Source organism: Pollachius pollachius, assembly GCF_949987615.1.
Source record: "Pollachius pollachius genome assembly, chromosome: 3".
NCBI classification, from domain to species: domain Eukaryota; kingdom Metazoa; phylum Chordata; class Actinopteri; order Gadiformes; family Gadidae; genus Pollachius; species Pollachius pollachius.
In genome coordinates, this window is record NC_136936.1 from 42,769,015 (window position 1) to 42,795,142 (window position 26,128).

Sequence of the window (26,128 nt, forward strand, 5' to 3'; positions counted from 1 at the left end):
GGGTAGGTTTCTTAATAAAATATGCCTATAAGACATCAAGGGGATTTGGGACCCTCAGAAAAAAAAAAAATATTTGACTATGTCCAACCATTATAGTGTGAACAGTTTTGTTTTGTGTTCGTCAGCAAGGCACAACGGATTCACACACACTTCCATGAAATCGGCAAGAATAAAATATCGGGGCAATAACAATGACACGGACAATATTGTGAACCTGAGTTTATTACCAACACGCCCTTATTTTGAAAATCCCGGCCGTCGTGACCATTCTTGATAGCTTGACAAAGAGCATTACGCGTAAGCGAAGATTAGATGGGAAGAAAGAGGTGTTCTACTTCAATACAGTGTGCATATTGGGCTGGTGAGTGAAAATCTCTCAAATATCTTATGTTCTACTTGTGTTTCTAACTAAACTCGTTTCAAAATGCACTCAAATAGATTTTACAGAGGTCATTGTCTTTGTACCAAGCTCATGAGATATGGGGGATCCTGACTTTGTGGCTTGCAATAACGTGCCTGACTGATTGTTACATTTTTCCTAGTTTTGTCTAAATTCCCCATGGCTCAACTATTGTGCCTGATTTGTACGCGAAGGACTTGACCCGATAAAGGCAGAGTGCTCTCTGGTTGTTGTTCCTGTAGCCGTCCAGCTAGCTAGTCCTCATTTGAGGTTATCAAGACTAATGTTTCATGAACATTGTCGTTGGATTACGTGATCCATGATTAGTTTCATCAAGTGTTCAACACTCAGAAATACGAAGATGGCTGTCCTCTTCCAAACGCCACCATAGTATTCCTGGTTATTTTTCCTTACCAGCAGCCCACGAAGTTTAACTGATTAGCTCGGCGGTATTGCAGATGTTTTTCTCCTAGCTAAGCCTGCTAACGTTTGCCGCAAATTAGCCCGGCTTTGGAATACGCTTCTGTGTGAAATATGTTTGTTTACCATATGCATGCATGCATATGTATGTAAATGCGTCCGGATATATTGCACTACTGCATGCGTTAATGCATTGAACGCGAGTGTTTCAGCACCAGGCTATATGTTGGTATAATGGTTGCTGCGTGATCCTTCTTGATCTGCCAGAAAAGGTCGGTCTATTTCCTGGACTGTGCCTCAAATTCAGATTTGTGGGGGAAAAAAAAGAGCTGCGGATTCCACATCGTATATCGACATGCATTTGCCACTCTTACTGTCGTTTCAGGCTTATACATAGGGGAGCTTTTATTGGGGACCAAACGCGTCTCTGCTTTAAATTATTCAATCCCCATTACAAAAATAAAGACAGAATTCCCTTGTTAAGGGAAACTATATTACGTTTGTATCCCTGGAATTGTAAAATGCCATGTCGTATATTATTGGCAGCACCGACTGCTCCTCGGATTGCCACGGCCACTAGTTTGGCTGCACAGCCCACAGCCAGCATCCATAACTTCTGGCAGCAAATGGAATTTTGAGATTTATGATTTGGAGAGAACAAGGCTTGCTGCACTATCTGTTCTCTTGCAAGGCAAAGAGGTGGTGGCTTCGTGTTGTTGCTATGCTGGATGCAGTCACTCATGCTAGACAGTAGGTTTTCTAATCTGGATCAAATATTTCTTTGCCTGCGTTCCATTTTTGCAAAAAAAAAAAAGGGATTGCAAAGTCTGAAGTATTTAACTAGAGTTCAATTATTACAAATATTGTCTTCCCAATAATTTGTCTGTGTTGCACTTAATGGCCATTCCTGTATTATTAGTATTTCTCTTTTCGCATTGTACGGTATCCCTTGTTTGTTCTATATGACATGCAGAGACTAGCGTTTCTCTGCAACCAGATCCATTGCCAAAATAGTTACTGTTGGATCTCTGACTGACCCCCCTCCCTACCTCCTTCATCCCCTTGGGACTGCCTGCCTACCTTGCAACCAAGGCAGCAACCTGTCCTATTTCTCAACTCTCTCTTTCTCTCCAGGCATTGAGCACTGGTAGGACACCAGGGTGCTTGCCCTGCTCATGTGTGGCTACTGTGTCTTGCCAAAAATAGTATGGCGAGACACACTATGATCTGTTGCCTTGTCTTGCTGCTGTGCAATCAGTGTTAGTCACAGGTAGGCGTCCTAGCAGTTGGCCTAAATGATCAGTCGCATGCACAGCAGTGAGCATGCAGCATTAAGCAGGTGTATGTTGTAGTGGTGAAAACTAAAAATTGCATTATAGTAGCATTATAATACAATTATGGTAGGAGGCTAGATATGTGGGGTTTGAATGTGGTATTATGAAAGACCATAATTGTCTGTGTGTAATGCTTCAGTAAAGTAACAATATGTTTAATTAAATGAGATGAGCAAAACAAAGTAGCACACTTCTAAGGTAGTGTCAATCTTTTTTTTGGATTGTGGAAATATTTATAGATATTTTTTTGCAATGATATCGCATATCTCTAGTGGGTTTTTCATCCATTTACAATTCCCCTCCCAACCTTGTTTTTCTGGGTCACTCTTTAATGCCAAATTAACTTGATCAGTTATTCCGCCATTACCTTCGATCAGGACTATTTACACCATTCAAGAATCAAATGGTAGTGTTAGGTTCTTAATGGTTCTGATTTTAAATGCGCACCATGAATGACATGGAAAAGCAAGTTGCATATGATTTACTACTATTCCCTCAAATATATATTTGTATAAAATATAGATGTATATACATTTGGCATGTTATACAAACATTCATGAGATGAATGGAAGCACAGCTCTTTAGATAACAGACCATCTCACCTAGGGGAGCTGGTGTATTCTCAAAAACACCCAGTCTGAGTATCAGCAGACGTAACAACCATTTGACCAGAACGGCGTTACATCTGGGGATCAGTATTCAAACGAGAATGCTTGTGCTTAGTACGCTGCAGGATTGATGGCGGGGGGGGGGGGTATATATGTCAGAATAGGAGATATGTGCCTTAATCTGATCTGCACACGGTGGATGGCGTTAACTAGCAAAGAAATGTACATTCATTTTCCATTTTGTCATATATGCCGAACTGATATGTACATCATAAATATATAAAACTGCTTTTTATGACTTAATTAACGATCTGATGATGAATTCCGTTAATAGGGGTGGATGTGATTACGCGACTGTGATAGATCCCTGTAGGTCCATCTGCCCAAGGAAGCAGCCGCTGCTTGCTGTGAATGAAAAAGGAAACTGCCAGGAGACTTAGTCATACCTTTGTCACCACCACTGTAAAAAGAAAATACCCGTCTATCTTCCCCCATCCCCCCCGTTTTAATCTAGCCCTTGGCTTGGCTCTAGCCTTATGATGAGATCACCAGTGGCAACAAGATGGTAATATTCCTCCAGTGCATTCTTTATTGGCTTTCTGTCAGCCACTGCCACTTCAGCCTTTGAGGATCTGAGGAGCCCTCATGACTTATTGTTGTTCATGCTGGTGTGGGGTTGCAGATTGTTGGTTTTCATATATTTATCTCAAGTGATCCTTGCTAGCATATAATATTGCAAGATTTCTAATTATCATGCTAATTTAAGATGTTGCTGTTTTCTCCACAGATGTGTTGCATGCCATCCAGAGGCGGACGTTCGCCTTAATACAGAAATTTAACGGGACATCAAATTGAAGCTGATTTCATTCCTAACCAAGTGACTGCTGTGGTTAGCCCAGACAGAAGGCCTACTGTTGGTGCTCCACCAGAGAGAGAGAGGGACATCATCTAATCCTTGCAACGCTTTCAACATGACCAGGGCAATGCAGTCAATCGCCAGTCACCGGCTCCCTCCTCTGTGAAAGTCAGAGGAACGGACGACTACAAAATGGACAAGAACATTACTCGGGCTATTTATGGTTCTTCTGTCGTCAATAATATCAATCTAACATCAAATTACAACATTGGGGTGTCCATGAATATGCCTGTCCCAACCATGTCTACTCTGGATGGGTTCGCCGACATGCTCAAGGATGAGGCTCGGGCGGTCTGCTTCTAGTCCCACGAGGTTGTGATATTTGCTGTGGTGCGGTTCGAGCGTGTGGTGGACCTTCATGACAATGGACAGGACAGTCACATATGGTGGCGGTGGCCACTGCCCAGTGGGAAAGCCGCCAGCCCAGGTCCCCATTGGTTGGCAAAGAAAGATCCACCATGGAGGTGTTGTCTACATCAGGTAGGACTCGGCCATACTCTACGGAACACAATGCCTGTTCACTGTTGATTGTTGAGTGTCGGTGTGTCTTCTCAGGGATTTGTGTTCGAAACAATTTGATCAGGAACCTACTGGTTTGATCTGGTCCTACTCAATGTTTCGGGGATGAACCAAATCCCACACTTATGAAATGGCTTTTCGAAATTGGGGAAAGCATCTGCGAGACATTAAGATATGTAATTATCGGTGAATAACACTGTATAATCCTGAACACTGAACGTATATTTCTGTGCAGTGTTTTTCTTCTTGAGGCACAGAACTGCATGGATCCATCTTCCATCGTCGACTTGGCTTTGTGTCTCTCTTTATGTCAAATGTAAAGTAAGCCTCCTCAAAAAGCACCCCTAGCTAGTTAGCCTAGTAATTTGGAACCTGATAACGTGATGATGCACCCAGTGAAGACCCAAATGTTACCCCAGGAAGTCAAAATGTTGCCTTTACTGGCTAATCATCTTAGTTGGTTGTATCATAGTCTTCCACGGTCAGAGTTGCACGTAAGTAGGGCAAGTCTAGAAAACCCTGGCAGAGTTCAACCCAAAGACGAGTGCTGAAGATAGAGTATGACATTTCTAAATGCATCCAACAGGGAGGTGGATCTGAACACTAGTAGTCATCCAGAGCTCATGTACACATTGCCATACCGACGACAGGTCGTAAGTAACTAACCCAGGCATGGCAAGCATGGCATTCAGTTGGCAGTGAGGGAAGCAAGAGCAGGAAGACGAGACGCTGGGACCTTATGACTGATCTCCCTCTCGGTCTTCCTTTAGCTTTCTCATCATTCAGTCTTTTTAGTACATCTTGATTTAAAATAATATCTTTTTTTTTTTTTTTAAAGAAAGCCTGCAAACCTTGATTTCTGTGACCTTTGTTATGCAAACTGCTTCTCAAATAGTTCTGCGTGCCTTCATCTTCCAGGGCCGGAACATCCAGTGGGGTCATTTTGTAAGCACCATAAAATAAACTTGGATGGATGGATGAGGTTTTAGAAAATTGCCATCTCTGTCATGAGCTATGATGCTGCCAAATGGTATATTTCCATATATTACCCACCCCCTCAATTTCAACCGTTCTTGTGTGGGTTTTTAATTTAACTCTGAAGCCAACATTTTGTAAAGGCGGCTGAAATGGCTTTTGTCTCGTCTGTCACAGCTCCCTAGTTCGGATGTTCTCAAACTCTCGCTCGCTCTCTCTTTGCCCTTTAATCCGCCTTTTACGTATGTAGCTCGGTTTGGCGGGGTTGTCATGTAAGAAGAACTATTTTGACCTTTTCCTTTTTAATGTCCTGAAATAATACAGCCAGTGTTGCTGCTCTGGGCCAGTGGCTGTGGGGAAGCGTGCTCTGGGGTGTGGTATTGTCTCAGGCTGCTGAGCCTGTCAAGTGCTAGTCCCTCTGCATGAGCAATCAAACAGACCCACACAGCCTTGTGGATGATTCTCCTCTATGCCATATCCACTGATGTAAATGGACATGCATCCACTAATATTGAGAACTTTTGGAATCCCTTTATCTTCGGGCTATATAAAGATAGTGTGTACAGTTGTATACTCTCAGCTTATTACATTTTCGTGACACATGACAAATATTTGTTTTTCTTTTATCGTGCAAAATTAATCATAGAACTGAAGATAGTTTTGCATGACTTCCTCCTAACATCCATTGTTGGTGGCAACCAAATTCTAGTTCGGTTTTTTGTTTAGTTTTGGATCCATTTTTCCCAATGCTAATAACAAATTCTTGTCAATCTCGGCCATGCTGTGGTTGTGTGTGTTTGTGTGCATATAAACATCGTGATTGGCTGATCACTCACCATTTCCCCATCCTCTCCACAGCCCCAGTGGCTCGGTGCTTGCCTGTCTGGAACAAGCCAAGAGCTACCTCCAGACAGATGGAACCTGCAAGTGTGGCCTGGAGTGTCCCCTCATCCTCCATAAGGTCAGTGTCTTGGCATGTGTGCGTTGTGTAAACCTCTCAGGAACATAGCGCTGGCCCTTTTTCTCGTACAGTTGCTGTATTCGAAACGCGTGCGTGTTGCCTTGTCGTCAGTGTTCTCTCCCGCCTCCTCCCAGGTGTTCAACTTTGACCCGGGGGCTGCCGTCACGCAGAGGACTGCTGAGGATGTTAAAGCAGACTCTGCCGTCACCAAGCTCTGCATACACAAGAGGAAGATCATCGCCGTGGCAACCCTGCACAGGAGCATGGAGTCCCAGATTTCCAGTAGAAACGCTGGTATGTTTTGATTCTTTGCACGTGTGTGTGTGTGTGTGTGTGTGTGTGTGTGTGTGTGTGTGTGTGTGTGTGTGTGTGTACACGTTTGTTCACTTACAATTGTGTGTTGGATATTGTATAAATGCATGTCATAGGGTCTTTCAATTTGATCACATTTATAGATAACCTGTCCAAAGACAGCCATAGAAATAGGTGAACTAGGCACCACCTGCATACGGAGCCTCATGCTTAAGATCAGTCAGGTTGTGATACAGCTTTGCCGATCTTTCCCTTTTTCTTTACTGCTTTAGGATAAGCTTATTTATTTTTCACCTTGCAGGTGGTTGTCACATTGGTTCTTTGAATCCTCAAGCAATAAGGAAGGATCTGCGCAACGGTCCCCCCAACTCGGTCCCCCCCGACGGCAACAATTCCTACAAACTGCCGATGTCTGGTCCCCAGCACTATGTACACAAACACCAACTGGGCTCCCCACCCCAAAGGGACGCGTATGCACACCAGTCCAGGTTGAGACCTGGCGTCGGTGACCTCAACGCCCAAAGGTCGCCATATCGCAACAACCATCACAGCGGCTTACTCAGCCCCCCAGCAACCACCTCATGTGGCGCCCAGCATTACGGCGACCGGACCCCCTTTCTCAGGAGCCCCGAGTCTGCTGCGCTCAGTTTTCACGGAGCCCTCAGCCCTGGCTCCAGCCACGTGAACGGTGAGCGCTTCGGCCCTCTCTCCCCACCCAGTGTCGTGGTGCACGGCCCGCCCTCCTCCAGCCAGCTGGCCTGTGCCCTCGCTGGAAGAACCAGCGTCTCCTCGTCGCCTTCGATGCACACCAAAAGCCCAAACAGGCAGCGATCGCCCTGCAGCTTCCCCCAGAACACAGACTACACACATAAATCCCCCTTGTCGTCAAACACCCAGCAGCAGCAGCAGCAGCACCACCCACAGGTCCTACAGCACGCCCCCTACGTTGTGCAGAAGAGGTGCATGAGCTCCTCTGAAAAGGACCCCCTCGGCATACTCGACCCGATACCGAGCCTGTTAGACTTTCACGATCAAGCTGTCCCCACCCCCTCCAGACTCCAGGTCAATAACCATCCTCAAGGGGCGTCTGTGCACGCACCTCCTGCCGTCGTCCCCTTGCCTAGTAATCTCCCTATGCCGGCGGTGAAGTCTGGAGTGGCTGGGCCTGGCCCTGGCCCAAGAGGCCAGCAACACCCCGCACTGTCATCCATTTCATCTTCACCCGTTAGATCTCCAGTACACATGGCAGCCCCTCCTGCACCCGTTAGGTTAAAGGAGCTCTCTTTGCACCAACACACGTCCGTTGCCTCCTCACATTACAGTAGTGTTGCCCTGGCTTCACAGGTGCCATCGCAGCAGCAGCCTTCCCGGTCTTTGCAGGGGCCCGTTTCATCCCCAAAGACCTCAGTGCCGCTCCATCACATGGCCGAGTCTGTGATCCAGCCACTAGTAGCAATAAACACTGGTGGTGGCGGTGTGCATTCTGAGTCCATACGCCTTCCCCCTCCCAGAGCCGACAGCCTCAATCAAACGAGACTCCCTCTGAAGACGGGCCCTCGCCAACTCGACCGACAGAATCCTCCCACCTTCCCAGCCAGCAGTCTACTGTCCGCGGCGGCCAAAGCACAGTTAGTCCATCAAAACAACCTGGGTGGCAGCTCGGGTCACCCTGGGTTGGTCGGGGGCGGCAGGCAGCCGTACAGCGAAGGATGTGGCAGTCTGGAGCCCCAGTATCTACGCGGTGCCGGAGTCCCCATGGGAGAGGGACAGAGCGGAAGAGCGGCGCTCCGAGACAAACTGATGTCCCAGCAACGAGGGGCGCAGCGCAAGCGGAAACCCCCCGCCGAGCCCGACGGGAATATGTCCTTCCATATGAACATGCAGCACGGCCCCAGTTCGCATGGCTATCCAGAGCCCACTAAAAGGCTCTTGCAGCAAGTGGCAAACAACGATGTCTCAATGGCACCACTTGTCCAACCTATTAGCAATCAGCTGGAAGCCCAGAATGGACTGAGCCATGCTTGTCAACCACTGCCCTTGCCTGGCAAACCGCTGTTTTTTGAGGATAGTGTGCCTTCATTGTCAAACATGCAGAATGCGCATGGACCCCTTCATCTCCAAATTAGAGACATCGCAGGCTATCGGAACTTCAGCAAAGACTGTCGTGATGATCAAGGGGAGCCCCGGAACATGGAACAGTTTGCACGTCAAGTGAATCAAACGCACAATCTGCCTTTTGTTGGGAATATAAGGACCCTGAGTTACGGCGGACATGACGTGGAAGGGTCCATATGTAACCAAAACTCTCAGCAGCCACAAATGGGTCATCATGTAAAACAGTCCCAGGGCGGCCTCGGTTTTAAAGATGGAACAGGATTTCCCCCGGTGATGTCCAATGGTGGTTTCGAAATGTACCCCGAATCAGGTAACCCATTTATCCAAAGTATTGGCCAAAACATTGTAGATGTTCCTACATGAAGGAATTAAATATGGAATATATCTTTTTTTCTATGGGGTGCTTTATTTTTACCCTCTTTTGAGCAATCAACAAATCCCTCCCATTTTAGTCTAGGAATAAACCCCTTTTGTCTTTGTGTACTAGCTGTTTTCATCTCAATTCCATCATTTGCATTTTTTCTTGCTTATTTTAAACATTGCAACAATACCCTACTCTAGGGCACAATTTGAATTTCCCATCATTTTTTATGGATCATATAGGGTTTTGTGAAGGCAATGGCAGTTTTCCTACCACTAAAAAGTTCCTTTAGTAACGTTAACATGACGGACTAGTTTATTATTCTTGTATCACTTCCTGGTCAACACATGTTTCATTAAAGGTGATGGCTAACTTGAGAGAAAACATTCATCACCACTGCGAATCGCGTGGCTGGAATACCCTGGGAAGTGGTCTTAGTGGCTCGGTTATCCTTTTTTTCATAGGGGAAATGCCAGCCTGAGAATATATGATCACAAACACACAAGTCAGTGATATACAGTGAAGGTTTATAGGTACCTCATTGAAGAAGGTGGATTTGTTTGGTTGAGTTCTAGTTTTTAGTATTCTTTTCTCTTTCCTCAAGGATGAATTTGAATTTTTGTGAATTGGTAAAGATGTCTTGGGAATTTAAATATGAACTCTTACTGTAACTTTGTAATGTCCCTAACCCGGTTTTCATAGCCTAGTTTGCCTGGGAAAAGCAGATCTCTTTTCAGCGCCGATCAGCCAAATTCATACACGCACCCCTCAACGTAGGATGCATTTCTCTCTCAATACAGGAGCTCCACACAAATGATCACACTCACTTCGCGTCCAAGCTCTGTGGATTCAGCACATGTCCTTCGCAAAACCACGAGTTAGCGGATCATGGTGGCCCCTTTGTTTGAGGTTTGTCATCCCGTTTTTGAAACCTTTTTGATTTGGCAGCAAAGCTCACCATTCCTTCTGTCACTGCTCTGTGAACACTGCCGCACACTATTTCTGTCTATGGTAGCCTAGGGACTGTCTGAAAAGGTAAGGTTTGCATTCACTGGCGGAGAGTGTGAGAGGGTTTCTTTTGGCAAACCACTCCGTGTTTGCCTTGCCCCTGATTTGTATGTAATTTGTCCTGGTGAAGGTCTTTCTGATAGATAATGATTCAACTCCTGAGCTGTTGAGTTTATATAAATGCTCAAAAAATATGATTTTCTTTTCCTCTCATTATTACATTGTCTAATATATGATTTCCGTGTCACTAATTCATTTCTTAACCCTCATTTTTTTCACATCATCTGCACATCATCCCTAGATTATAAATGTAACGCAACCTCTTTACAAGTGTTACGCTAGCCTTGATACATTTTTGTGCTTGAATTTAAATCCTACGACATTAGATGCTTGGATGGTCCAATATGCCTCTCTGGATCCTTCCAATACAGGACTCCATTGTGATGGGTCTTCCTTACCCTTTGCTTATGAACATGGTTTCTGTTTATCTTTACCTCTCATTTGACCCTTCCCTTTCTCCCTGCCCCCCCTTCTGGGTCGTATCTTTCGACACTTCCACAGGTAAGGCTCATTTCCTGGACTCGGCTTCAAGAAAGCTCCAGAACGGTAGCCTGCGGCGCCGGCCACAGAAGCAACAGCCAAAGGACGCCTCGGGACAACTTCCTGTCCAGGCCGTGGACTTCCTCCAGCGCCCAGACAGCCTTTCATGTTGTGACTCCAATCACCACCCACCCTCCCCCAGCTCCATGAATGGCCTCCTCAGAACCTTCAAGGTCAGATGAATGTGTTGTTGTTGGTTCAAACCTGCCAAAGTATTAAAATCCACCTTCTCAATAGAATAGTTTCTAATTCTAATCTAATCTCTTGGGTTTTCTTGTGGTAGGTGAGTCTCGCTGAGAGGATACCACCCCCTGCCAGCATGGTTTCGGATCAACAGCAGGGCGTGGGTCTTCCGGATGCCATGTGCTTCCAGGCTAGCCAGCAGGACCTCTCCATAGCCCAGGGCGGGCATCCGAGCACAGACGCGAACCCCGCTAGCCAACGGGTCAGAGCCGGGTCGCGCGGGGAGGCCGCGTCAAGTGTCATCGTCCGCAATTGCGCGTTTTCGGCATCCCAAGCGGCCCCGCAGCTGGACCTCTCCCAGTCAGTCATTCACGGGTCGACCCGCGCCTATCCCAATGAGGCCTCTCAACACCCGGCCGGGCCGCGACGGACCCCCGCGAAACTCAAGCACTCCAACGGCCTGCCCTCCGCCCCGGAGGCACTGCTTCAGTTCAGCCGCGGTCCGCCGTGGAGCTCCGGCGCCAACGGGGGTCCGCCGTACGGCCTCAGCCAGACCGAGAGGAGTCTGTCACAGGCTCGGGCGCAGGACGGGAGCGGCTTCTACACGGAGCTTATGGCCAGACACGCCTTCCCCACGCCGCAGGAGCAGAGCCCCGCTCAGCTGAACGGTAACCACCCCAGGAACGGCCACCTCGGCCCAGCGAGGAGCGGAGCCCACACGTCAGGCGGGGTCATCCAGTCCCCTGAGCAGTGCCCTGCTTCCGATGGCCGGCAAGCGTATTTTCCCAAGCGGTCCAACGGATATTTAAACGGTCAGCTCAACGGGAACTACGGCGGCGGCAGCACACGTGATGAAGGCAGCCTCAACGGGTCCTTTGTGCTGAATATTGCAGAAGGCCAGATGAGTGAAGAGCGGCTCATGGGACCCGTCAGCCTGCATCACCCTGGGCGACCGTTGGCCCACAGACAACCGGCACAACCCGGAGGAGATCTGCTGTGGGCCGGGGCCCCGAGCTTTCATCCCTGGCCCAGCAAGATGAAAATGGAGGGGCCGTCTTATCTCTGCAGTGTTGGCGAAATGATGCAAAGCAAGGTGAGGTGTTAACAATACGTGATTGTTATTTTCATATAAAAAAAAATTGCTTCATTAGACGCTTGGCTTGCTGTTTAAGTGATGGAAATTGTGTATGAGGATAGACATATTTGACTCTGACAAATGTTTTTATTTTTTCTGGAAACCATTCAGATGGAGCCTGTGAGATTTCACCAGACCTTGAAGGATGACCTGAACACATTGCACAAAGCTAATGGTATTCACCTGAGGTAAGTTGAAACTCAATGAATTAATCCATTTGCTGTCTCACAGTTAAAATGACAACAATAAGCAATGAAATAATAGATTTAATGTTGTGTATGTGTTTGTTTTTCGAAGTGCTGGGGCAGTAGACGACCACATGGAGGATGCTTTGCACAATGCAATGGGCCAGTGGCACAAATTTACAGCTAATGTGAGTCTAGTCTTATTTGGATTTGTTAAAATGGGTTGCTTGCATGATGACTCTGGTCACCATATGTTCTTGTAGGGAGTCCTATAGCTCTCTATAGCTTGGAGCTAGTTGTGTCCCATGGGCTTTAAGGAAGAATGCTAATGCGCTTGCCACCATTACTCACACTATGACCAATGTATTGTGTGAATAACGGCAGCAGAGCCAATGCGGGGGTAAAGCATTTCAAATTGATTTCAACCCTTATGTTCAACCGTTTAACTGTGTTTTTTTAATTGACTCCACAGGTAGGCCTAGATGGTGTACGGAAAGCCCCCAAAGCCAAAAAGAGGAAGATCTTTAGATGACAGGAACCTATCGATGGATTTTCATTTATTTATTTATTTTTGATCTCTTCAAATGGATGGAAAGCTCCCCAATTGTATTTTGTATTTAATATGAGGAAAATGTCTGACTTCTGTGAAGCCACGACAGTTTGTGGAAGTTTACATATTTGGATCTATCCGGGGAACAAAACAACATAATTGTGTGAACTTGGTTGTTCTTGTGAGAATCGTCAAAACTACTGAATACCTACAGTTTCTTACATCATGAAGATGGTATTCATATCAAATGGTTAGAGGGGCTGTAGGTAAGATTTGGTTTCCTTTACTTTCTCATTGTACACACAAATGCCAGATTAATACATGTTATATAGCAAGAATAACATGCCTCTAAAGCTTTGAAATATTAAATGATATTCAAAAAACATGTGTTGCTTTGTTTACTAAATTGCCAGATCCCTAAGGCTTGCATTAAAACGTGTTCCTAAAGCGGTACATGTTTAAACTATCCTTTAGTTAACTAAGATAAATCTAGGTTAGGAAGTTCTCAAGGTTTCCTCCATCACATCAATCTAGTGAAATTTGATTGAGTAAATGTGTTAAAAGCAAAATTAGATCACCTTTGTTAAAGCACAGATTTAGTCAAATTTTTCCTTCAGTGTTTACATTCTGCCTAAAATCTAAACCAACCACTTAGACTGTTTCTCAATTAACCTGAGTGTCCTCAAAAACAGACTACATTATATTGCTTTACGAGTTTCACTGATTATTTTTGAACAGGTTATGACACAATTTCAAATACTGAATGGTGTCCCAATTTCTCCACTGCAAAGTTATAATTAACTTTTCCTAAACTTCCCATTATCCATGTTCCTTGTGTGCTGCTTTAATTCCTTATTCATAAACTATATTAATGTGTATGCGTTCTACTAAACTATAAAAAGTAAAGACAAAACCAAAGTAGAATTGTGAAGCGTGAACCATTTTCTAACAGCTGGTACATGATAGTCTGCACCTTGTAGCATTGTACTAACTTTAATAGGTGTCATATGAATCATACAATACATTAATTGTCAAAGACCATGCCTCAAAATAATATTACTAAGGGTTTGTTTTCGGTCTCCAAATTCAGTTTTTGCCAATATCCCATCCACTAGCATAATAACTTTCCGTATATGTTCATATGACCTCTGGCATAAAATGTTTGTTGATTTTCTAATCCCTATGCAGAGGCTCCTTCTGGTGTTTATCAATATATTTGGGGAACACTGATTTCCAAAGCTGTATTATCTATAAAGAGTGGTTGAATATCAAATCCCTGTTAATTACATTTTCTTTTATCAGCCTATACAGCCTGTGACTTGGCCCTAACACTATTATTGCTGTGGGATTTCAAATCATATACTGTTGTTGTGATTCTTTATTAAACTAATTTCAGGATGTCTTTTTATTGTAATATTTACAGTATTCAGAAAGTTGTAATCATATAATTATACTCGACCCTTAGTTATGTATTTGAATTTTTTTTCCCCCACTTGCATATATCAGAGCTGGATGGTCATTGACAGAGCAGCATTTTAATATCACGTAAGAAAATCCTCATCTTGTAACCAACCACATGAAGATAATTCTAGATATCTAATTAACCTGGCTTATAGCCAATGTATCCTAATGAAAAAAAGGTAATACTTGAAGATCATGAATATATTGAAATACTTGAATATGACGATACGATAATTGAAGTGCATGTAAATGATCTCACTGATTTAATGAGTTTTACTGTAAATATTCTAAGTGATTGTATGCATATAACAATTTTAGTTTTGTCTTATTTTGAAATGAATGTTATACTAATTAAGGAAAAAATCTACCCCATGTCGAAGATGGTGCTCTATATTTAAAATGTAAATTGTATATAATGTAATGTAATGTTATTTGTAAATGCCCATAATGTTCTACCCATTTATGAAATGTTCTTAATCAAATCCTATGGCATTTCACCATCTTATACAATTTTAAATAATGTTCGACTGCAACAGGAAATGTCTATTAAACCTATATTTTGTTACATAAATCTTCCAGTTACATTTATTCCAAAGTTTTTATGAAGAAAGAAAATATTAAATTTACTTTATATTAAATGGTTGTATCAACTGAATCTTTTGTCATAAGTAAAACACAAAAATAATGATTGAGTAATTGTAATTTCCTTATTAAATCCCGAAATCGGATGGAATAACAGCACAGTAAAATAACCAAGCCTGTATTGGGTATCCTTCTACCCCCTTAGAGTTAACACATTTGCCTCATGCAGACTGAAACTGCTCATGTTTTTCAAGTATTACCTCAGCAGAGAGCAATTCATCAATTTAAAGAATATTAATTTGGAAAGCATATTTTTAAGAGGCTGGATTCCCAACATAGACATCTCTTTTGTAATAATATAATCATAGCAAGACTCTTTTTTTATTTATATTGTGAGATCGTATTCTGAAATCATTGTAGGCCGCGGTTAAGTCTATTAATGGGAAACACTGCCTATAAATAAACGTTTCTTGGATATTTAATATGCACAATTTGGTCTGACGTGCGAGCCGACATTGCGAGAGCCGCTCATGTTGCGCACGCACCATCACGGCCCATGTTTTTCAGATGTGTCGCACTGGCTGCCGGGATTGCTCCGCCGCTACTGTGGACATGTCCGCCATGTTTTCCATGGCGCAGAGAGTAGACCAGACGACAAAAATAGCCATTATATCAGGTTAATCTCGACCAAAAATGGCTTTTCGTGCGACATTTCAAGCAAGTGAAAACCAATGAATTCTACTTTTGTGGAAACAGCCGTGTCCCTCCTGGATTTATACCGATATCTCTATCGTATTCTGGCGGGATTCACATTTCCTTCGGTGGCTCTGTGATTACGTTAGGCGCTAACAATGAGTAAATTATCGTTCCGAGCGCGAGCGCTAGACGCCGCCAAACCTCTCCCAGTCTACCTTAACAAAGATCTTCCAGACCTAAATGACTGCGTCTCGATCAACCGGGCAGTTCCACAAATGCCAACGGGCATGGAAAAAGAGGAAGAACTGGTAAGTGCTTTTTAAAAAGATAAACTTTGATGATGATCAGCCCCGCTGTGGAGTCAACGCAATTCACGAACGGATTACGTAGGGACTTGAGTACCCGCCATGCTCTACCGATGGCCGGGCCCTCGACTTTACGTGAACGACGTACATCAAGTCGATTTTATACATTTTGCGTAGCGTTACTTGGATTTGGCCGCCTTCAGTGGGAGTGACGTCAGGTTTTCGGCGTAGTTCTCTTGGCGACTGGCGACGCAAGCAGCTGAACCAGCATGCTCGCATCTGCCTTGTGTTCCTTTCCGTTATGGTGCTAGCATCAAGGAAAAGACTGCTAAATGAATACTGCATGTCAGTATACAGCTGGTTTCTAACGCACACATTTGACCCGACGTTAAACTTGGTTCATCACCGTTTACAGTCTTAACTCATGTCATTTATACAATTCAATGAGCTAGCTCCCATTTACCGTTCGCTATTGACAGTTGTCGTAAAACGTACCTTTTTTATATATGGTCATTTAGCTTTAGCCCTGTCACTCGTCTGATTAAACATTCAGCCATACACATCTGAAGTTAAATCAATGTGTATAGCCCACTATCCCTAATGCAAGAAAACCGTTTGCACTGTTAGTACAGTACCGACAGGTAGAAGTTAGGTCAAGTACTAAGTACGTATAATCCGACCAATTTCTATATTGGTAATCAATCCAGCGTCCATGGCGAATAGCAGACCATCTGGCCGATTTCATATTGAATATTTTTCTTTTTGGGTATACTATTGTACTCTCTGTTAACCGGTTATTTTTGCATACACATGACATTTTATTTCATGGCCCACCTATGCTTTCAGTCAACACACCAGGCTTTTCACATATTATTCATTATACAGAACATAATCATAATATTATTCATCCTAGTATATTATTAACAACTCCCAGTATATAATTCCTATTATTCATTAGGAAACCTGTCAAGCGAGTTAACATAGCACATCAAGCCCAAAGGATGCTTCTGCAGGTTCTCTTCTCTTGTGTTGACTGATCAAGACCATGATTTGATATTGGGTATATTGCCCCCTCAAATCTACACTGGTACTTGAGAAAGACGACTGAACTATTACTATGGAGTAAGCCTATATATCTGTAAACTCTAACTGTAATATCATGTCTGTAAACTCCTGGCTGCCCTCTTCAGGAGCACCATCTGCAGAGGGCCATCTCAGCCCAGTCGGTGTTCCGGGAGAAGAAGGAACACATGGTGATCCCGGTGCCCGAGGCTGAGAGCAACATCACCTACTACGACCGCCTCTACAAAGGAGAACTCAAGGTTCCCAAACAGCTCATGCACATCCAGCGTGAGTACCAGCATGACCTCTTCCCAGGTTGTCATGGGACCACCCCTGGTGTGATGTAGGGTAGCGCCGGCCGTTGTTTTATGCCCGTGTAACTCAAATGGGTTGTGCACTTTTAGTGTGGGCTCACCAGTTAAGAGTAGGACTCTTACTCTGTCTACTGAGACACTGTGGTCCATGCATTGTCTCTTCTGTATGCATCAAGCTGTTGGTTACAATCCAGAAAGTATTAGTTATTTGAAGGTGTAGATGGATTTGATTACCATATCCTTTCTGTCCATTAAATGGGCTACTGACCGAATGTGAACGTCAGACGTGAACAAAGACTGGCATGCGGTCAAATCAAAGTACCGGCTGTTCAAGAGGCAACTGTACTCACACCACACAAGTCAACAAACCAACTTTGACCAACTTACCAATTTCCTCATGGGATTCTTGTGTTACCAGTCCAGCCTTCAAACTAAAGGTGTTTTTACTGGCTTATTGTGCCATAGAGGGTGTCGTTTCGTTGCTCTCAACAGATGTTTGAGGAGGCAGCGTGTCTGTGTCATCAGGAAGGCTGTTTGTTCTTGCCAAAGGCTTGGGATGACCATTTAATGCCAACTATTGGCCAATTAAAATATGCACTAGTTCAAGAGAAGCAGGGTTCCAGATGAACATTTTACCCTGGTGCCACTTTGTTTTTCAGTTACTGACAGTAGCAAATTATTTGGTCATAAAAACTTGGTGATTAAATCTCATCCGTTTTGGATTTTGTATTTGATATAAAATCATAAGAAAAAGCACGGTAATAACAAAGAAACAATTGATTTAATTTGTAGTAATATAATTTACTAATCAACTAAAATCCAAGTGCTGCTGTTTAAAATGCATGCAGTTCAATAACTTGCATGACATAAAATAAATAAAATAACTTTAATAACCTATAAAAGAGTTTCCCAGAACCCCCACTGTCTGCAATTGGGCAAACCTTGTCATTTGGCCTTCAGGCTCTTTGTCCCTTCGTAACCAGGTGTTCATCTTTTCATTCCCTTTCATTCAATCCCTCCGAACAAGGCCCCTCAATGCTGATCGTAATCAGGTTTTCCACTGTGTCTGTCTGGAGAGATGTTTGACACCTGATTTGATCTTCTTTTGAGAAGAGACCCTCTTTCAAACACAGCCGACGATACTCAGAGGACCAGCATTATGTGGACCAGGTGCAGGATGGTCATTAAAAAAAAAACTAAAATCAAGTAGGCCCAAGTTGTACCGGACAGAATTTAAATCACAAAGTCTGGATCCCTGAGAAGCCTGTTTAAGCCTATTCAACACTGTGATCTTAATTATGAGACACTGGACCCACCCCAGTGGGTCCACTTGCACCGACCCCAACAGGAGTGGACAGGATTATAGACTAGTAAAGGCAAAGTCATTGGTTACATAACATGACATTGTTTGCCCTTCCGCCGTGCAGCCCTTGGCCTTGACAATGAGGAGGCCGACTACGATATGGACTCTGAGGACGAGACCCTCCTCAATAGGCTCAACCGCAAGATGGAGATCAAGCCACTGCAGTTTGAAACCATGGTGGACCGACTGGAGAAGGCCAGCACCAACCAGGTACCCCTTGTGGTTCACTGCTTTATCTGTATTGGCACAATTCTCTCTCCTGGTGCATGGCATGCTGGCATTTCCCTGTGTTCCGGTATTCCTCCACAACCCTCTGTCTGTGTGGAATTCATTTCCTGGCCACATTTCCTCTGATTCTTGCCCTCCACCGATGTGTCGTGTGTAGCTTGTGTCGCTCCCGGAGGCCAAGGTGCTGCTAAACGAGGACGACTACCTCCTCAAGTCGGTGTATGACTACTGGGTGAGGAAGAAGAAGAACTGCAGGGGGCCGTCGCTCATCCCGCTGATCAAGCTGGAGAAGCGGGACGGCTCCACCAACAACGACGCCTATGTGGCCTTCCGCCGCCGGACGGAGAAGATGCAGACCAGGAAGGTGAGAAGCGGTGAATCGCCTCTGCCACGACCTTTCGGGCTGGATAGAGAGCTAGAGTGGGTGAATGACGCACGTTTTTGTCAAAGGAAACTTTGGGGGTAGCAGATTCTACTGAATGTGGTTAATGGCCTATTAATAGGGGCAATGAGTAGAAATCCCCCACCAACAGATTTCAACAGTACTTCGCTACCGTCTCTTTTCCATTTAACTCTCTAGCGTCCCCCGCGGAATGCTCGTTTGCAAATGCCGTTTAGTGTCTGACGCCCTCTTCTGTTTGCGCCCAGAACCGCAAAAACGACGAGGCGTCTTACGAGAAGATGCTGAAACTGCGGCGGGAGTTCAGCCGTACGGTCACCATCCTGGAGATGATCAAGAGAAGGGAGAAGGCCAAGCGTGAGCTGCTCCACCTCACCCTGGAGGTGGTGGAGAAGAGGTGAGAGCCCCCCTGGGGTGGCTTTAAGGGCCCTCATGCCTACATGAGGATTCCAATCCAACATAATATGTACCCATCCATCTTATGTAACATAGCAATGTTTTTTGTGCGTGAATGAAGTTTTCTCTATGATCATTTTCATAATGTTGACCTGAAACCCATGACCAAATTGAACCGGTGAGATAACACAACGTGGGTTGGACCCTATTTCACTCGTATTGTTATACTTTTTGGTGTGTCTCTTAAGAGCAGAAGTCACCTCCTCAGTGGCCTTCTGCGTGGGCTCACCGCTGTGCATGTTTGCTTGCGTTCCCAGGTACCAGTTGGGCGACTTCACCGGGGAGGTCCTCAGTGAGGTCACCGTTCCCCTGGCCGAGAAACCGGCTTACATCGCTCCCGTGAGCCTGGCCAACGGCATGCGCCACAAAACAGAGCTGAAGACCAAGGTGCGTCCGGCCACATTCCTCCGTTACACCCGTCGTCTGGGAGTTCTGTGCAATGAAGTATACACTAGGCATACACAACATGACCTCATCTCTCTCCCCCCGTAGACGCACAAGGCAGGTCTTCCCCACGCCTACCACACTTCCATGAAGGAGGAGCTTCCCTTCGACTTTGTCCGGCCGAAGAAGAAGTACACCAAGAGGGAGAAGTTGAACCCGCCGCGGCGCCCTGGCCGGCCCCCCAGCCACTACACCGTCAACAAGGCCGACATCAAGCAGTACGACTTCCACAGCTCGGGGGAGGAGGACTTCCCAGCACCACTGGTGAGTACCGGCGCACCCACCCAACCCACCCTGTGTGTGTGTGATGCTTCAGTCCTCCTTCCCCTTACCTTACTAGGGGTCTCAGTCATATGTGTATGATGAATTACACATTTACATTTACATTTAGGGCATTTAGCAGACGCTTTTATCCAAAGCGACTTACAATAAGTGCATTTGTTACAATAAGTGCATTTGTCATAAGAAGTGAAACAATATATCGCTGTCGGTACAGTAAAGATGTTCATAGAACCAAGTGCTAGTATTACAATCCACCACAGTGGATTACACCACAGTGATATTTGAATTGCATCGCCATGCACTGAGATTTCATGACAAACTAACACTATATACTTGAGATGAAGTACATACTTTCAATATTACATTTGACAAAAAGATTGCGTACTTGATAACCATAATAAATAACAAGTAATACAATGCTAAAGTCTACCCCAGTCAAAGGGTTTACCGTTTAATTTGCAGTTATTATGCTTTCTTTCTTGCGTCCCTGTTTGTCATCTTAACAACCCATCTCTGAATGCAGCATATTAACCTCTAGCCAGATTGTCAGGCATATAAACATAAAAAGTAGAGTTGTAAGTTGCCTCAAATGTTTTTATTTTGAAACCACACATGGGAAATGGCTCTTGGAAAAAAATATTCATGTTTTTAATAGGTCTATTTAATTGGTATATTTTTTTGTGGCTACGTTTTCCTGTGATAATGACTCGAACAAAACCACATGTGGCAGTAAGGGGCTGTTGCATGCGTGGCACGTGGTCGGCCATTGTCTTGCCTGACTCCATCTCATCACATCAGGGAGATGATTTGGGATATGATTAGATGCACCATGTGCAGCTAATCTCATGGCTTTTGTTGTGCTCACACTAAAGACCATGCCCTGTGTCTCCTCCCTTCTCCCTCAGTCTCCGCCGTCGGAGCCCGACGAGGAGAACGATCCCGACGGAGTATTCGCCTTCCGAAGGAAAGCTGGGTGCCAATATCTCTCGGTAAGCCTGGCCTGTTGGAGCCCTGTCTGGCTGGGTTTCTGAGTTGAACCCCTCTGATAAGAGGTTCATCTGGGCAATGAATGCTGGCTTTGGAAAGACGAGGGTACCTCGACAGATGCCGTAACGTTCAATTTTGCAGTAAGAAGCTGCTAATGAGCTATTGCCTCCAAGGGTTTCTTTTCATTTCTGGCAATTGAGTTGGAGATTCAGCCTTGGATTCTGCCTTGCCTAGTGTTCAATTACAAGTGCCAAGTTTCATACTCCATTTGCACTGCACACATCTGTTCAGCCCAATTGGAAATGTTTGAAAATACAGTGTGAAGTTTGTTTACATAGTCTGAAGCGATTCAGAAGGCCCAAGAGTTGACACGAGGGGGGACAGCCATGGGCAACTTTTTATAAAATTCATGTTATAATTGAATTGTATCCTTTTTTTTCTTTTCAACGTCCATTGAACTCCTATTTGTATTAATATTGAACTGTACCACACAGTGCATCAGACCCCTTGTATAAGGCGGCCCATGTGTGTGTACCTGTCCCATTTGACACTTTTTACACATGAACCTCACTGACGGCCCGGGCCCTGCCTGTGACGTCCCGTTGGGTGACGTCTCTCCCTCCCTTGTGTCCCTCAGCCGTGTGCGGAGCAGAACCAGGGGCCCCTGTGGGAGCACCCAGAGCTGGCGGGGCTGGACGCCCTGCGCCACCGCCACTCTCTCACCGCCCTGTGTGTACCCCGCCGCTTCGTCGGCCTGGCGCGACGCAGGATGGGCCGCGGTGGCAGGTGGGCTTTGTATATATTCCCCCTATGCTGTTGCTGTGTGTGTGTGTAACACTCTTATCACCTTTTGAGATGAATCCCTTTTCAGAGTCTTCTGTGTTGTCTAGGTGACGGCACGATTTTGTTTTGTGATTTTTCTATTGCCGCTGACCTTATTCATTATGTGTGATTCTAGAATTATTATTGTATTATAACGCAGTCTAATCAGCCGCGGCTACTTTTCCTATTGTTTTACCATCTGTGTTTCAGTCTAGAAGCTTACTCCTGCAGTGGGTTTGGCCTTCTGCTATTGACTGTCTTAATACAATTTTGCATTTGATGGCGTGTGAGGGCTGTAGAGTGTGTGACTGCGTTCCAAGGCTGACGAGACGCGTGCCTATGTTGCTTCAGGGTCGTCCTGGACCGGGCCTCCTCCGGCACTGACACGGTGCTGAGGCAGCTGGACCCGGAGGTGGTCACTCAGCCCGGCGCCACGGACTCTCCCGCCCCTCCACAGAGAGGTCCGGGTCAGCGCTGCGCACCGAGCACCTCCTTGTCTGAGATCCTGGACAACATCCAGGCTCTCAGGTGGCGCTGCTTCAGGCCGCGCCCCTCTCAGGACCACAACCAGGCCAGCAAGACGGGCCGGCTCTCCACAGACTGCAGACTGGCTGCGCGCCTCTCGGCCTGCCCCAGGAACAGCATCGGTACGCCATAGCGATTCACCCGTCCTTGCCGTGAACGTCGTCCGTATATTTCTGGGCACTCCACAGGCCTGCTTTCCTATCGGTTGTCATTAAGCTAACTTGCCTCAGACTTTAAGTCACGCGATGCACAGTTTGAGAGCGAGGCGCAAAGTTCACGCACGGCCGTTGGGCCATAGCGTTGCTGTGGACGCACAGTTCGCTCACTTAGCGCTTCACAATGTCAGAGGTGTGCGATACGCAACAGAACACTGTATAAACAGCCCATAGGGATGTGATGAAGGCCCTTTTGGTTCATGCCTGTGTAGTTTATGCATGGAGTCTATGAATACGAGTTTCATCCGTCGGAAGACTAGCACGCCCTGCCATGATGCCAGGTCCCTCATAGCTCCTTTGTACTGTCCAGGGGGTATCACAGAGGAGCAGTACCAGGACCACCAGCAGCAGCTGGCCCAGATGCAGAAGCAGCAGCTGGCCCAGACCTCCACTGCTCCCGTCAAGCATTCCTCACAGCCTGAGCTCAAAATCACGCAGGTAGGACAATGCACACTCTTATCAAGTGTATCAAATAACGTCCAGGAAAACAAGCATAACATTTTATGTTGGGTGCTTCAAGAAATTCAAGCTCTTTACTTATGTCGTTGCTTGGACAATAAATGTCCATTTGACTGCCTTGGTCTCATCACCCTTGTCTTGTCTCTCTCGCTCTCTCTCTTTGCTCCTCTTGGTATTGCAGACCACTTGCTCCAACGATTGCACTTCAAAGACCCTAGACTCTGCCAGCGCCCACTTTGCTGCCTCGGCGGTGGTCAGTGCGCCACCCCAGGGCCACGTCAACAACGAGAACAAGCCCCACAAGCCCAGCGTCAATGGTGTCCTCCATCCTTCAGGTAGGCCCAGCGGCTGGTCTTTATTCCACAATATCATATTTGCTGGCGAGCCTTAAGCACAGCATTATCTCTAGTGGACTGATTGGCCTGGATGGCAAGCGGTTCATCACTCTGTGCCCTTTTTAGCCAATCAGAAACAGAATTTGTGACGTGGTGTATGCAAAGCACACTTTGTGTTTGGATGCTCTTCAGACATCTGCCAACATTTGGCTGCAATGCAAAACCTGGAGCGTACCTCACTTGCACCAGACACCGTATCAGAGTAGTGCCAGTCTCGCCAGTAAAAGCGAGACCTGCAGTCGATCAGTTCAAGCAGCAATGAGACGAATCTGGCACTAACACAGTCATGCACGGATCCTCACAGGCACCACCAGACCTCCCCACCCCACCACCACCCCCGGCACCAGTACCACCAGCATGGGCGGCGGCGGCAGCACCACCACCACCACCTCACACAGCGGCGGGCCCCGGGGCCTTGGGCGATCGTCTTCCTCCACCACGTCTTCCTCGCTGCAGTCTCTGCCCAACGCGCGCAGTCACGTCAGCGCCGTGTCGCCCGCCAACAGCCACCACAGCGCCCGCCCGTCCGCCCCCTCGCCGTCTGCCTTAAAGCTGGCCACCGCCGCCACCGCGCTGGGTCGCGTGCCCAAGGTGCCGCCGGCCAGCACCGGCGGCACGTTGCCCAGGTAGACGGCCGCGCCATCTCCATCCACCGCTTTTATTTTCAGCAACCGCAGGCTCCACCTCAGGGATCTAGTAAGCGGCTCCCAGTTTGCTTCATGCACCCTTTTTGTCTTTCTTTCTTTGTCTTTTATACCGTTGCATCACACAACCAGGTGTTAAGACGTGCACAAACGTATCTAGAGCAGCACCAGAATGTGCAGTGAATAAAATTGATGGAATGATTTTTGTTAAAAATATATATTTTATGTAGGCTTTTGTCAAATGTTTGTGTCAGGCCATGGTTTTACAAGGCTGTAGTCATGAGCCGAACCCCTCCTCTTCTCATATGTGTTGCAGGGAGAACCACGAGCCAGAGAGACTGAATGGAATATCAGAGACCACAGTGGCAATGGAGGTCACATAGCCCTCTCCACAGCCATCCACCCCCAACCTCTCCCTCCCCAACACACCCCTGCGCTCACACCCCCTTATTACTTTGCGCCATTGTGCTCCCGCCCAGACTCTGCTCAGACCAGTGAATGTGACTAACGGAGCCCAACCCCCTCCTCCCCATAATGAATGCAAGCCCCCCATCCACTATGAGTTGGAAGATCGGAGGCTGGAGGAGATTATACAAGGACCTATACAGAATCGAGCATATCAAAATATTTTAACCCATTTGTCAATATTATAAGTGTACATTTTGTAAATTGGAAGTATCACGACCGTGTAAAATAGTATATTTGTATCATTAGTACGTTTCCGTTTTTTCCTCCTTTTGTTACTTGAATCCAAGAAATTTGTCATCATGCTTTTGCACTTGACACACACACACACACACACACACACACACACACACACACACACACACACACACACACACACACACACACACACACACACACACACACACACACACACGAGAAGTGAAAGAAAGAAATGCAAAAGCTAAGTGTTGGGATCATGAGTATGGGTCCTAGTTCACTTCCAAATCCACTTATTTATTTTGCAATGTTTACATTTTGTATTTCACTCAAACCAATCAGCAGAGTCTCTGCCGAAGATGGGGAAAGATTGTCCTGCCAGCATATTCGGTTGCAAGCCTTTTTTTTTTCCAAAGATGGGGGAAAATGAACGTGATACGATTTGGTTTCACAAATTGGAGATAGACTTTTTTTTTATTAAACAAGTGGCATTTTTTCCATTGAGAAAAAAAATCTTTTCTGTCCCTTTTTGTTTGGTGGAACAGGAATTGTCTTTTTTTTTAATTTTTAATTATTTGTTTCGCCTTTCATTCGATATGTAGAAAAAACACCATCCCGAAGAATTCTAACCATTTTCTTCACCTAAAGCTATTTCTTTAAATCCTCTCTGGAAAAAAAACACAAACAAAAACAAATATATGCATCCTTGGAAAAAATGTTAATTGGGGAAACTTTTTTATAATATATTTGCCTTTTTAAACGGGTAGGGACACAAGCCAATGAACACAGGAGTAGAGCGGCCTATTGCATAGAGCTTTTCAGATACTTGGGAAAGTGAGCGGGGACTAAACTCCTGGGTTGTCAAGCCATTGATTTTGCTTTTCAAGAAAACAAAACGTTTCCCTCCTCTCCTTTTGATCAAGGGGCAAGTAACATGTTGAAACAATGTCTGATGGTCAGTGCCAGGCCTTTTCCCCATAGTGTAGTGTAGTCAATGTAGTTAACCCTGTACAGATGTTGGACAAAAATAAACCAAACACATTTGTATTTAAATGTGTAATGCTTAGATTCCATGCACTATGTCTTCAGACATAAGTTTTTCCTTGTTACTTGTTCTTGTGTGTTTCAGAAAAAAAAATGCTGGGAAATAAAAAAAATACATCTATTCATTACGTCACTGCTGACCAGCTTTGTGTGATTATTTTTCTAAACATTGATAACAATTTTCATATTCTCAACATTA

At 45.5% G+C, this 26,128-nt stretch overlaps 2 protein-coding genes across 3 annotated transcripts; both read left to right on the forward strand.

Moving 5' to 3' along the window:
- Positions 1 to 285: 285 nt before the first annotated feature.
- On the forward strand, positions 286 to 13,980 carry LOC307073938 (methyl-CpG-binding domain protein 5-like). Its single transcript, XM_079733896.1, has 10 exons — positions 286 to 361; positions 3,550 to 4,158; positions 6,031 to 6,133; positions 6,268 to 6,427; positions 6,747 to 8,870; positions 10,491 to 10,702; positions 10,813 to 11,805; positions 11,959 to 12,035; positions 12,145 to 12,220; positions 12,505 to 13,980. Exons 2-10 carry the CDS (start codon positions 4,037 to 4,039, stop codon positions 12,562 to 12,564), a joined length of 3,927 nt encoding a protein of 1,308 aa, XP_079590022.1. The 5' UTR covers positions 286 to 361; positions 3,550 to 4,036; the 3' UTR covers positions 12,565 to 13,980.
- Positions 13,981 to 15,247: 1,267 nt separating this feature from the next.
- epc2 (enhancer of polycomb homolog 2) lies at positions 15,248 to 26,024 on the forward strand. Of its 2 annotated transcripts, none has more exons than XR_013811740.1 (14): positions 15,248 to 15,629; positions 16,817 to 16,976; positions 18,430 to 18,575; positions 18,751 to 18,957; positions 19,242 to 19,390; positions 19,707 to 19,836; positions 19,942 to 20,157; positions 21,081 to 21,164; positions 21,800 to 21,948; positions 22,336 to 22,631; positions 23,035 to 23,162; positions 23,365 to 23,518; positions 23,883 to 24,274; positions 24,539 to 26,024. XR_013811740.1 is itself a non-coding variant. In XM_079733546.1 (14 exons), exons 1-14 carry the CDS (start codon positions 15,477 to 15,479, stop codon positions 24,603 to 24,605), a joined length of 2,361 nt encoding a protein of 786 aa, XP_079589672.1. In that variant the 5' UTR covers positions 15,248 to 15,476; the 3' UTR covers positions 24,606 to 26,024. The 2 variants fall into 2 exon arrangements, 1 of the variants encoding a protein (XP_079589672.1); XM_079733546.1 differs by having other exon boundaries at positions 23,883 to 24,204.
- The last annotated feature ends 104 nt before the right edge of the window (positions 26,025 to 26,128 follow it).

Coding starts and splice junctions, on each gene's coding strand:
- epc2 (XM_079733546.1), top strand. CDS start 15,477: ATGAGTAAATTATCGTTCCGAGCGCGAGCGCTAGACGCCGCCAAACCT. Junction 18,958..19,241: donor AGAAGATGCAGACCAGGAAG/GTGAGAAGCGGT, acceptor GTTTGCGCCCAG/AACCGCAAAAACGACGAGGC. Junction 21,165..21,799: donor CTGGGTGCCAATATCTCTCG/GTAAGCCTGGCC, acceptor TGTGTCCCTCAG/CCGTGTGCGGAGCAGAACCA.
- LOC307073938 (XM_079733896.1), top strand. CDS start 4,037: ATGACAATGGACAGGACAGTCACATATGGTGGCGGTGGCCACTGCCCA. Junction 6,428..6,746: donor GATTTCCAGTAGAAACGCTG/GTATGTTTTGAT, acceptor TTCACCTTGCAG/GTGGTTGTCACATTGGTTCT. Junction 11,806..11,958: donor GCGAAATGATGCAAAGCAAG/GTGAGGTGTTAA, acceptor GAAACCATTCAG/ATGGAGCCTGTGAGATTTCA.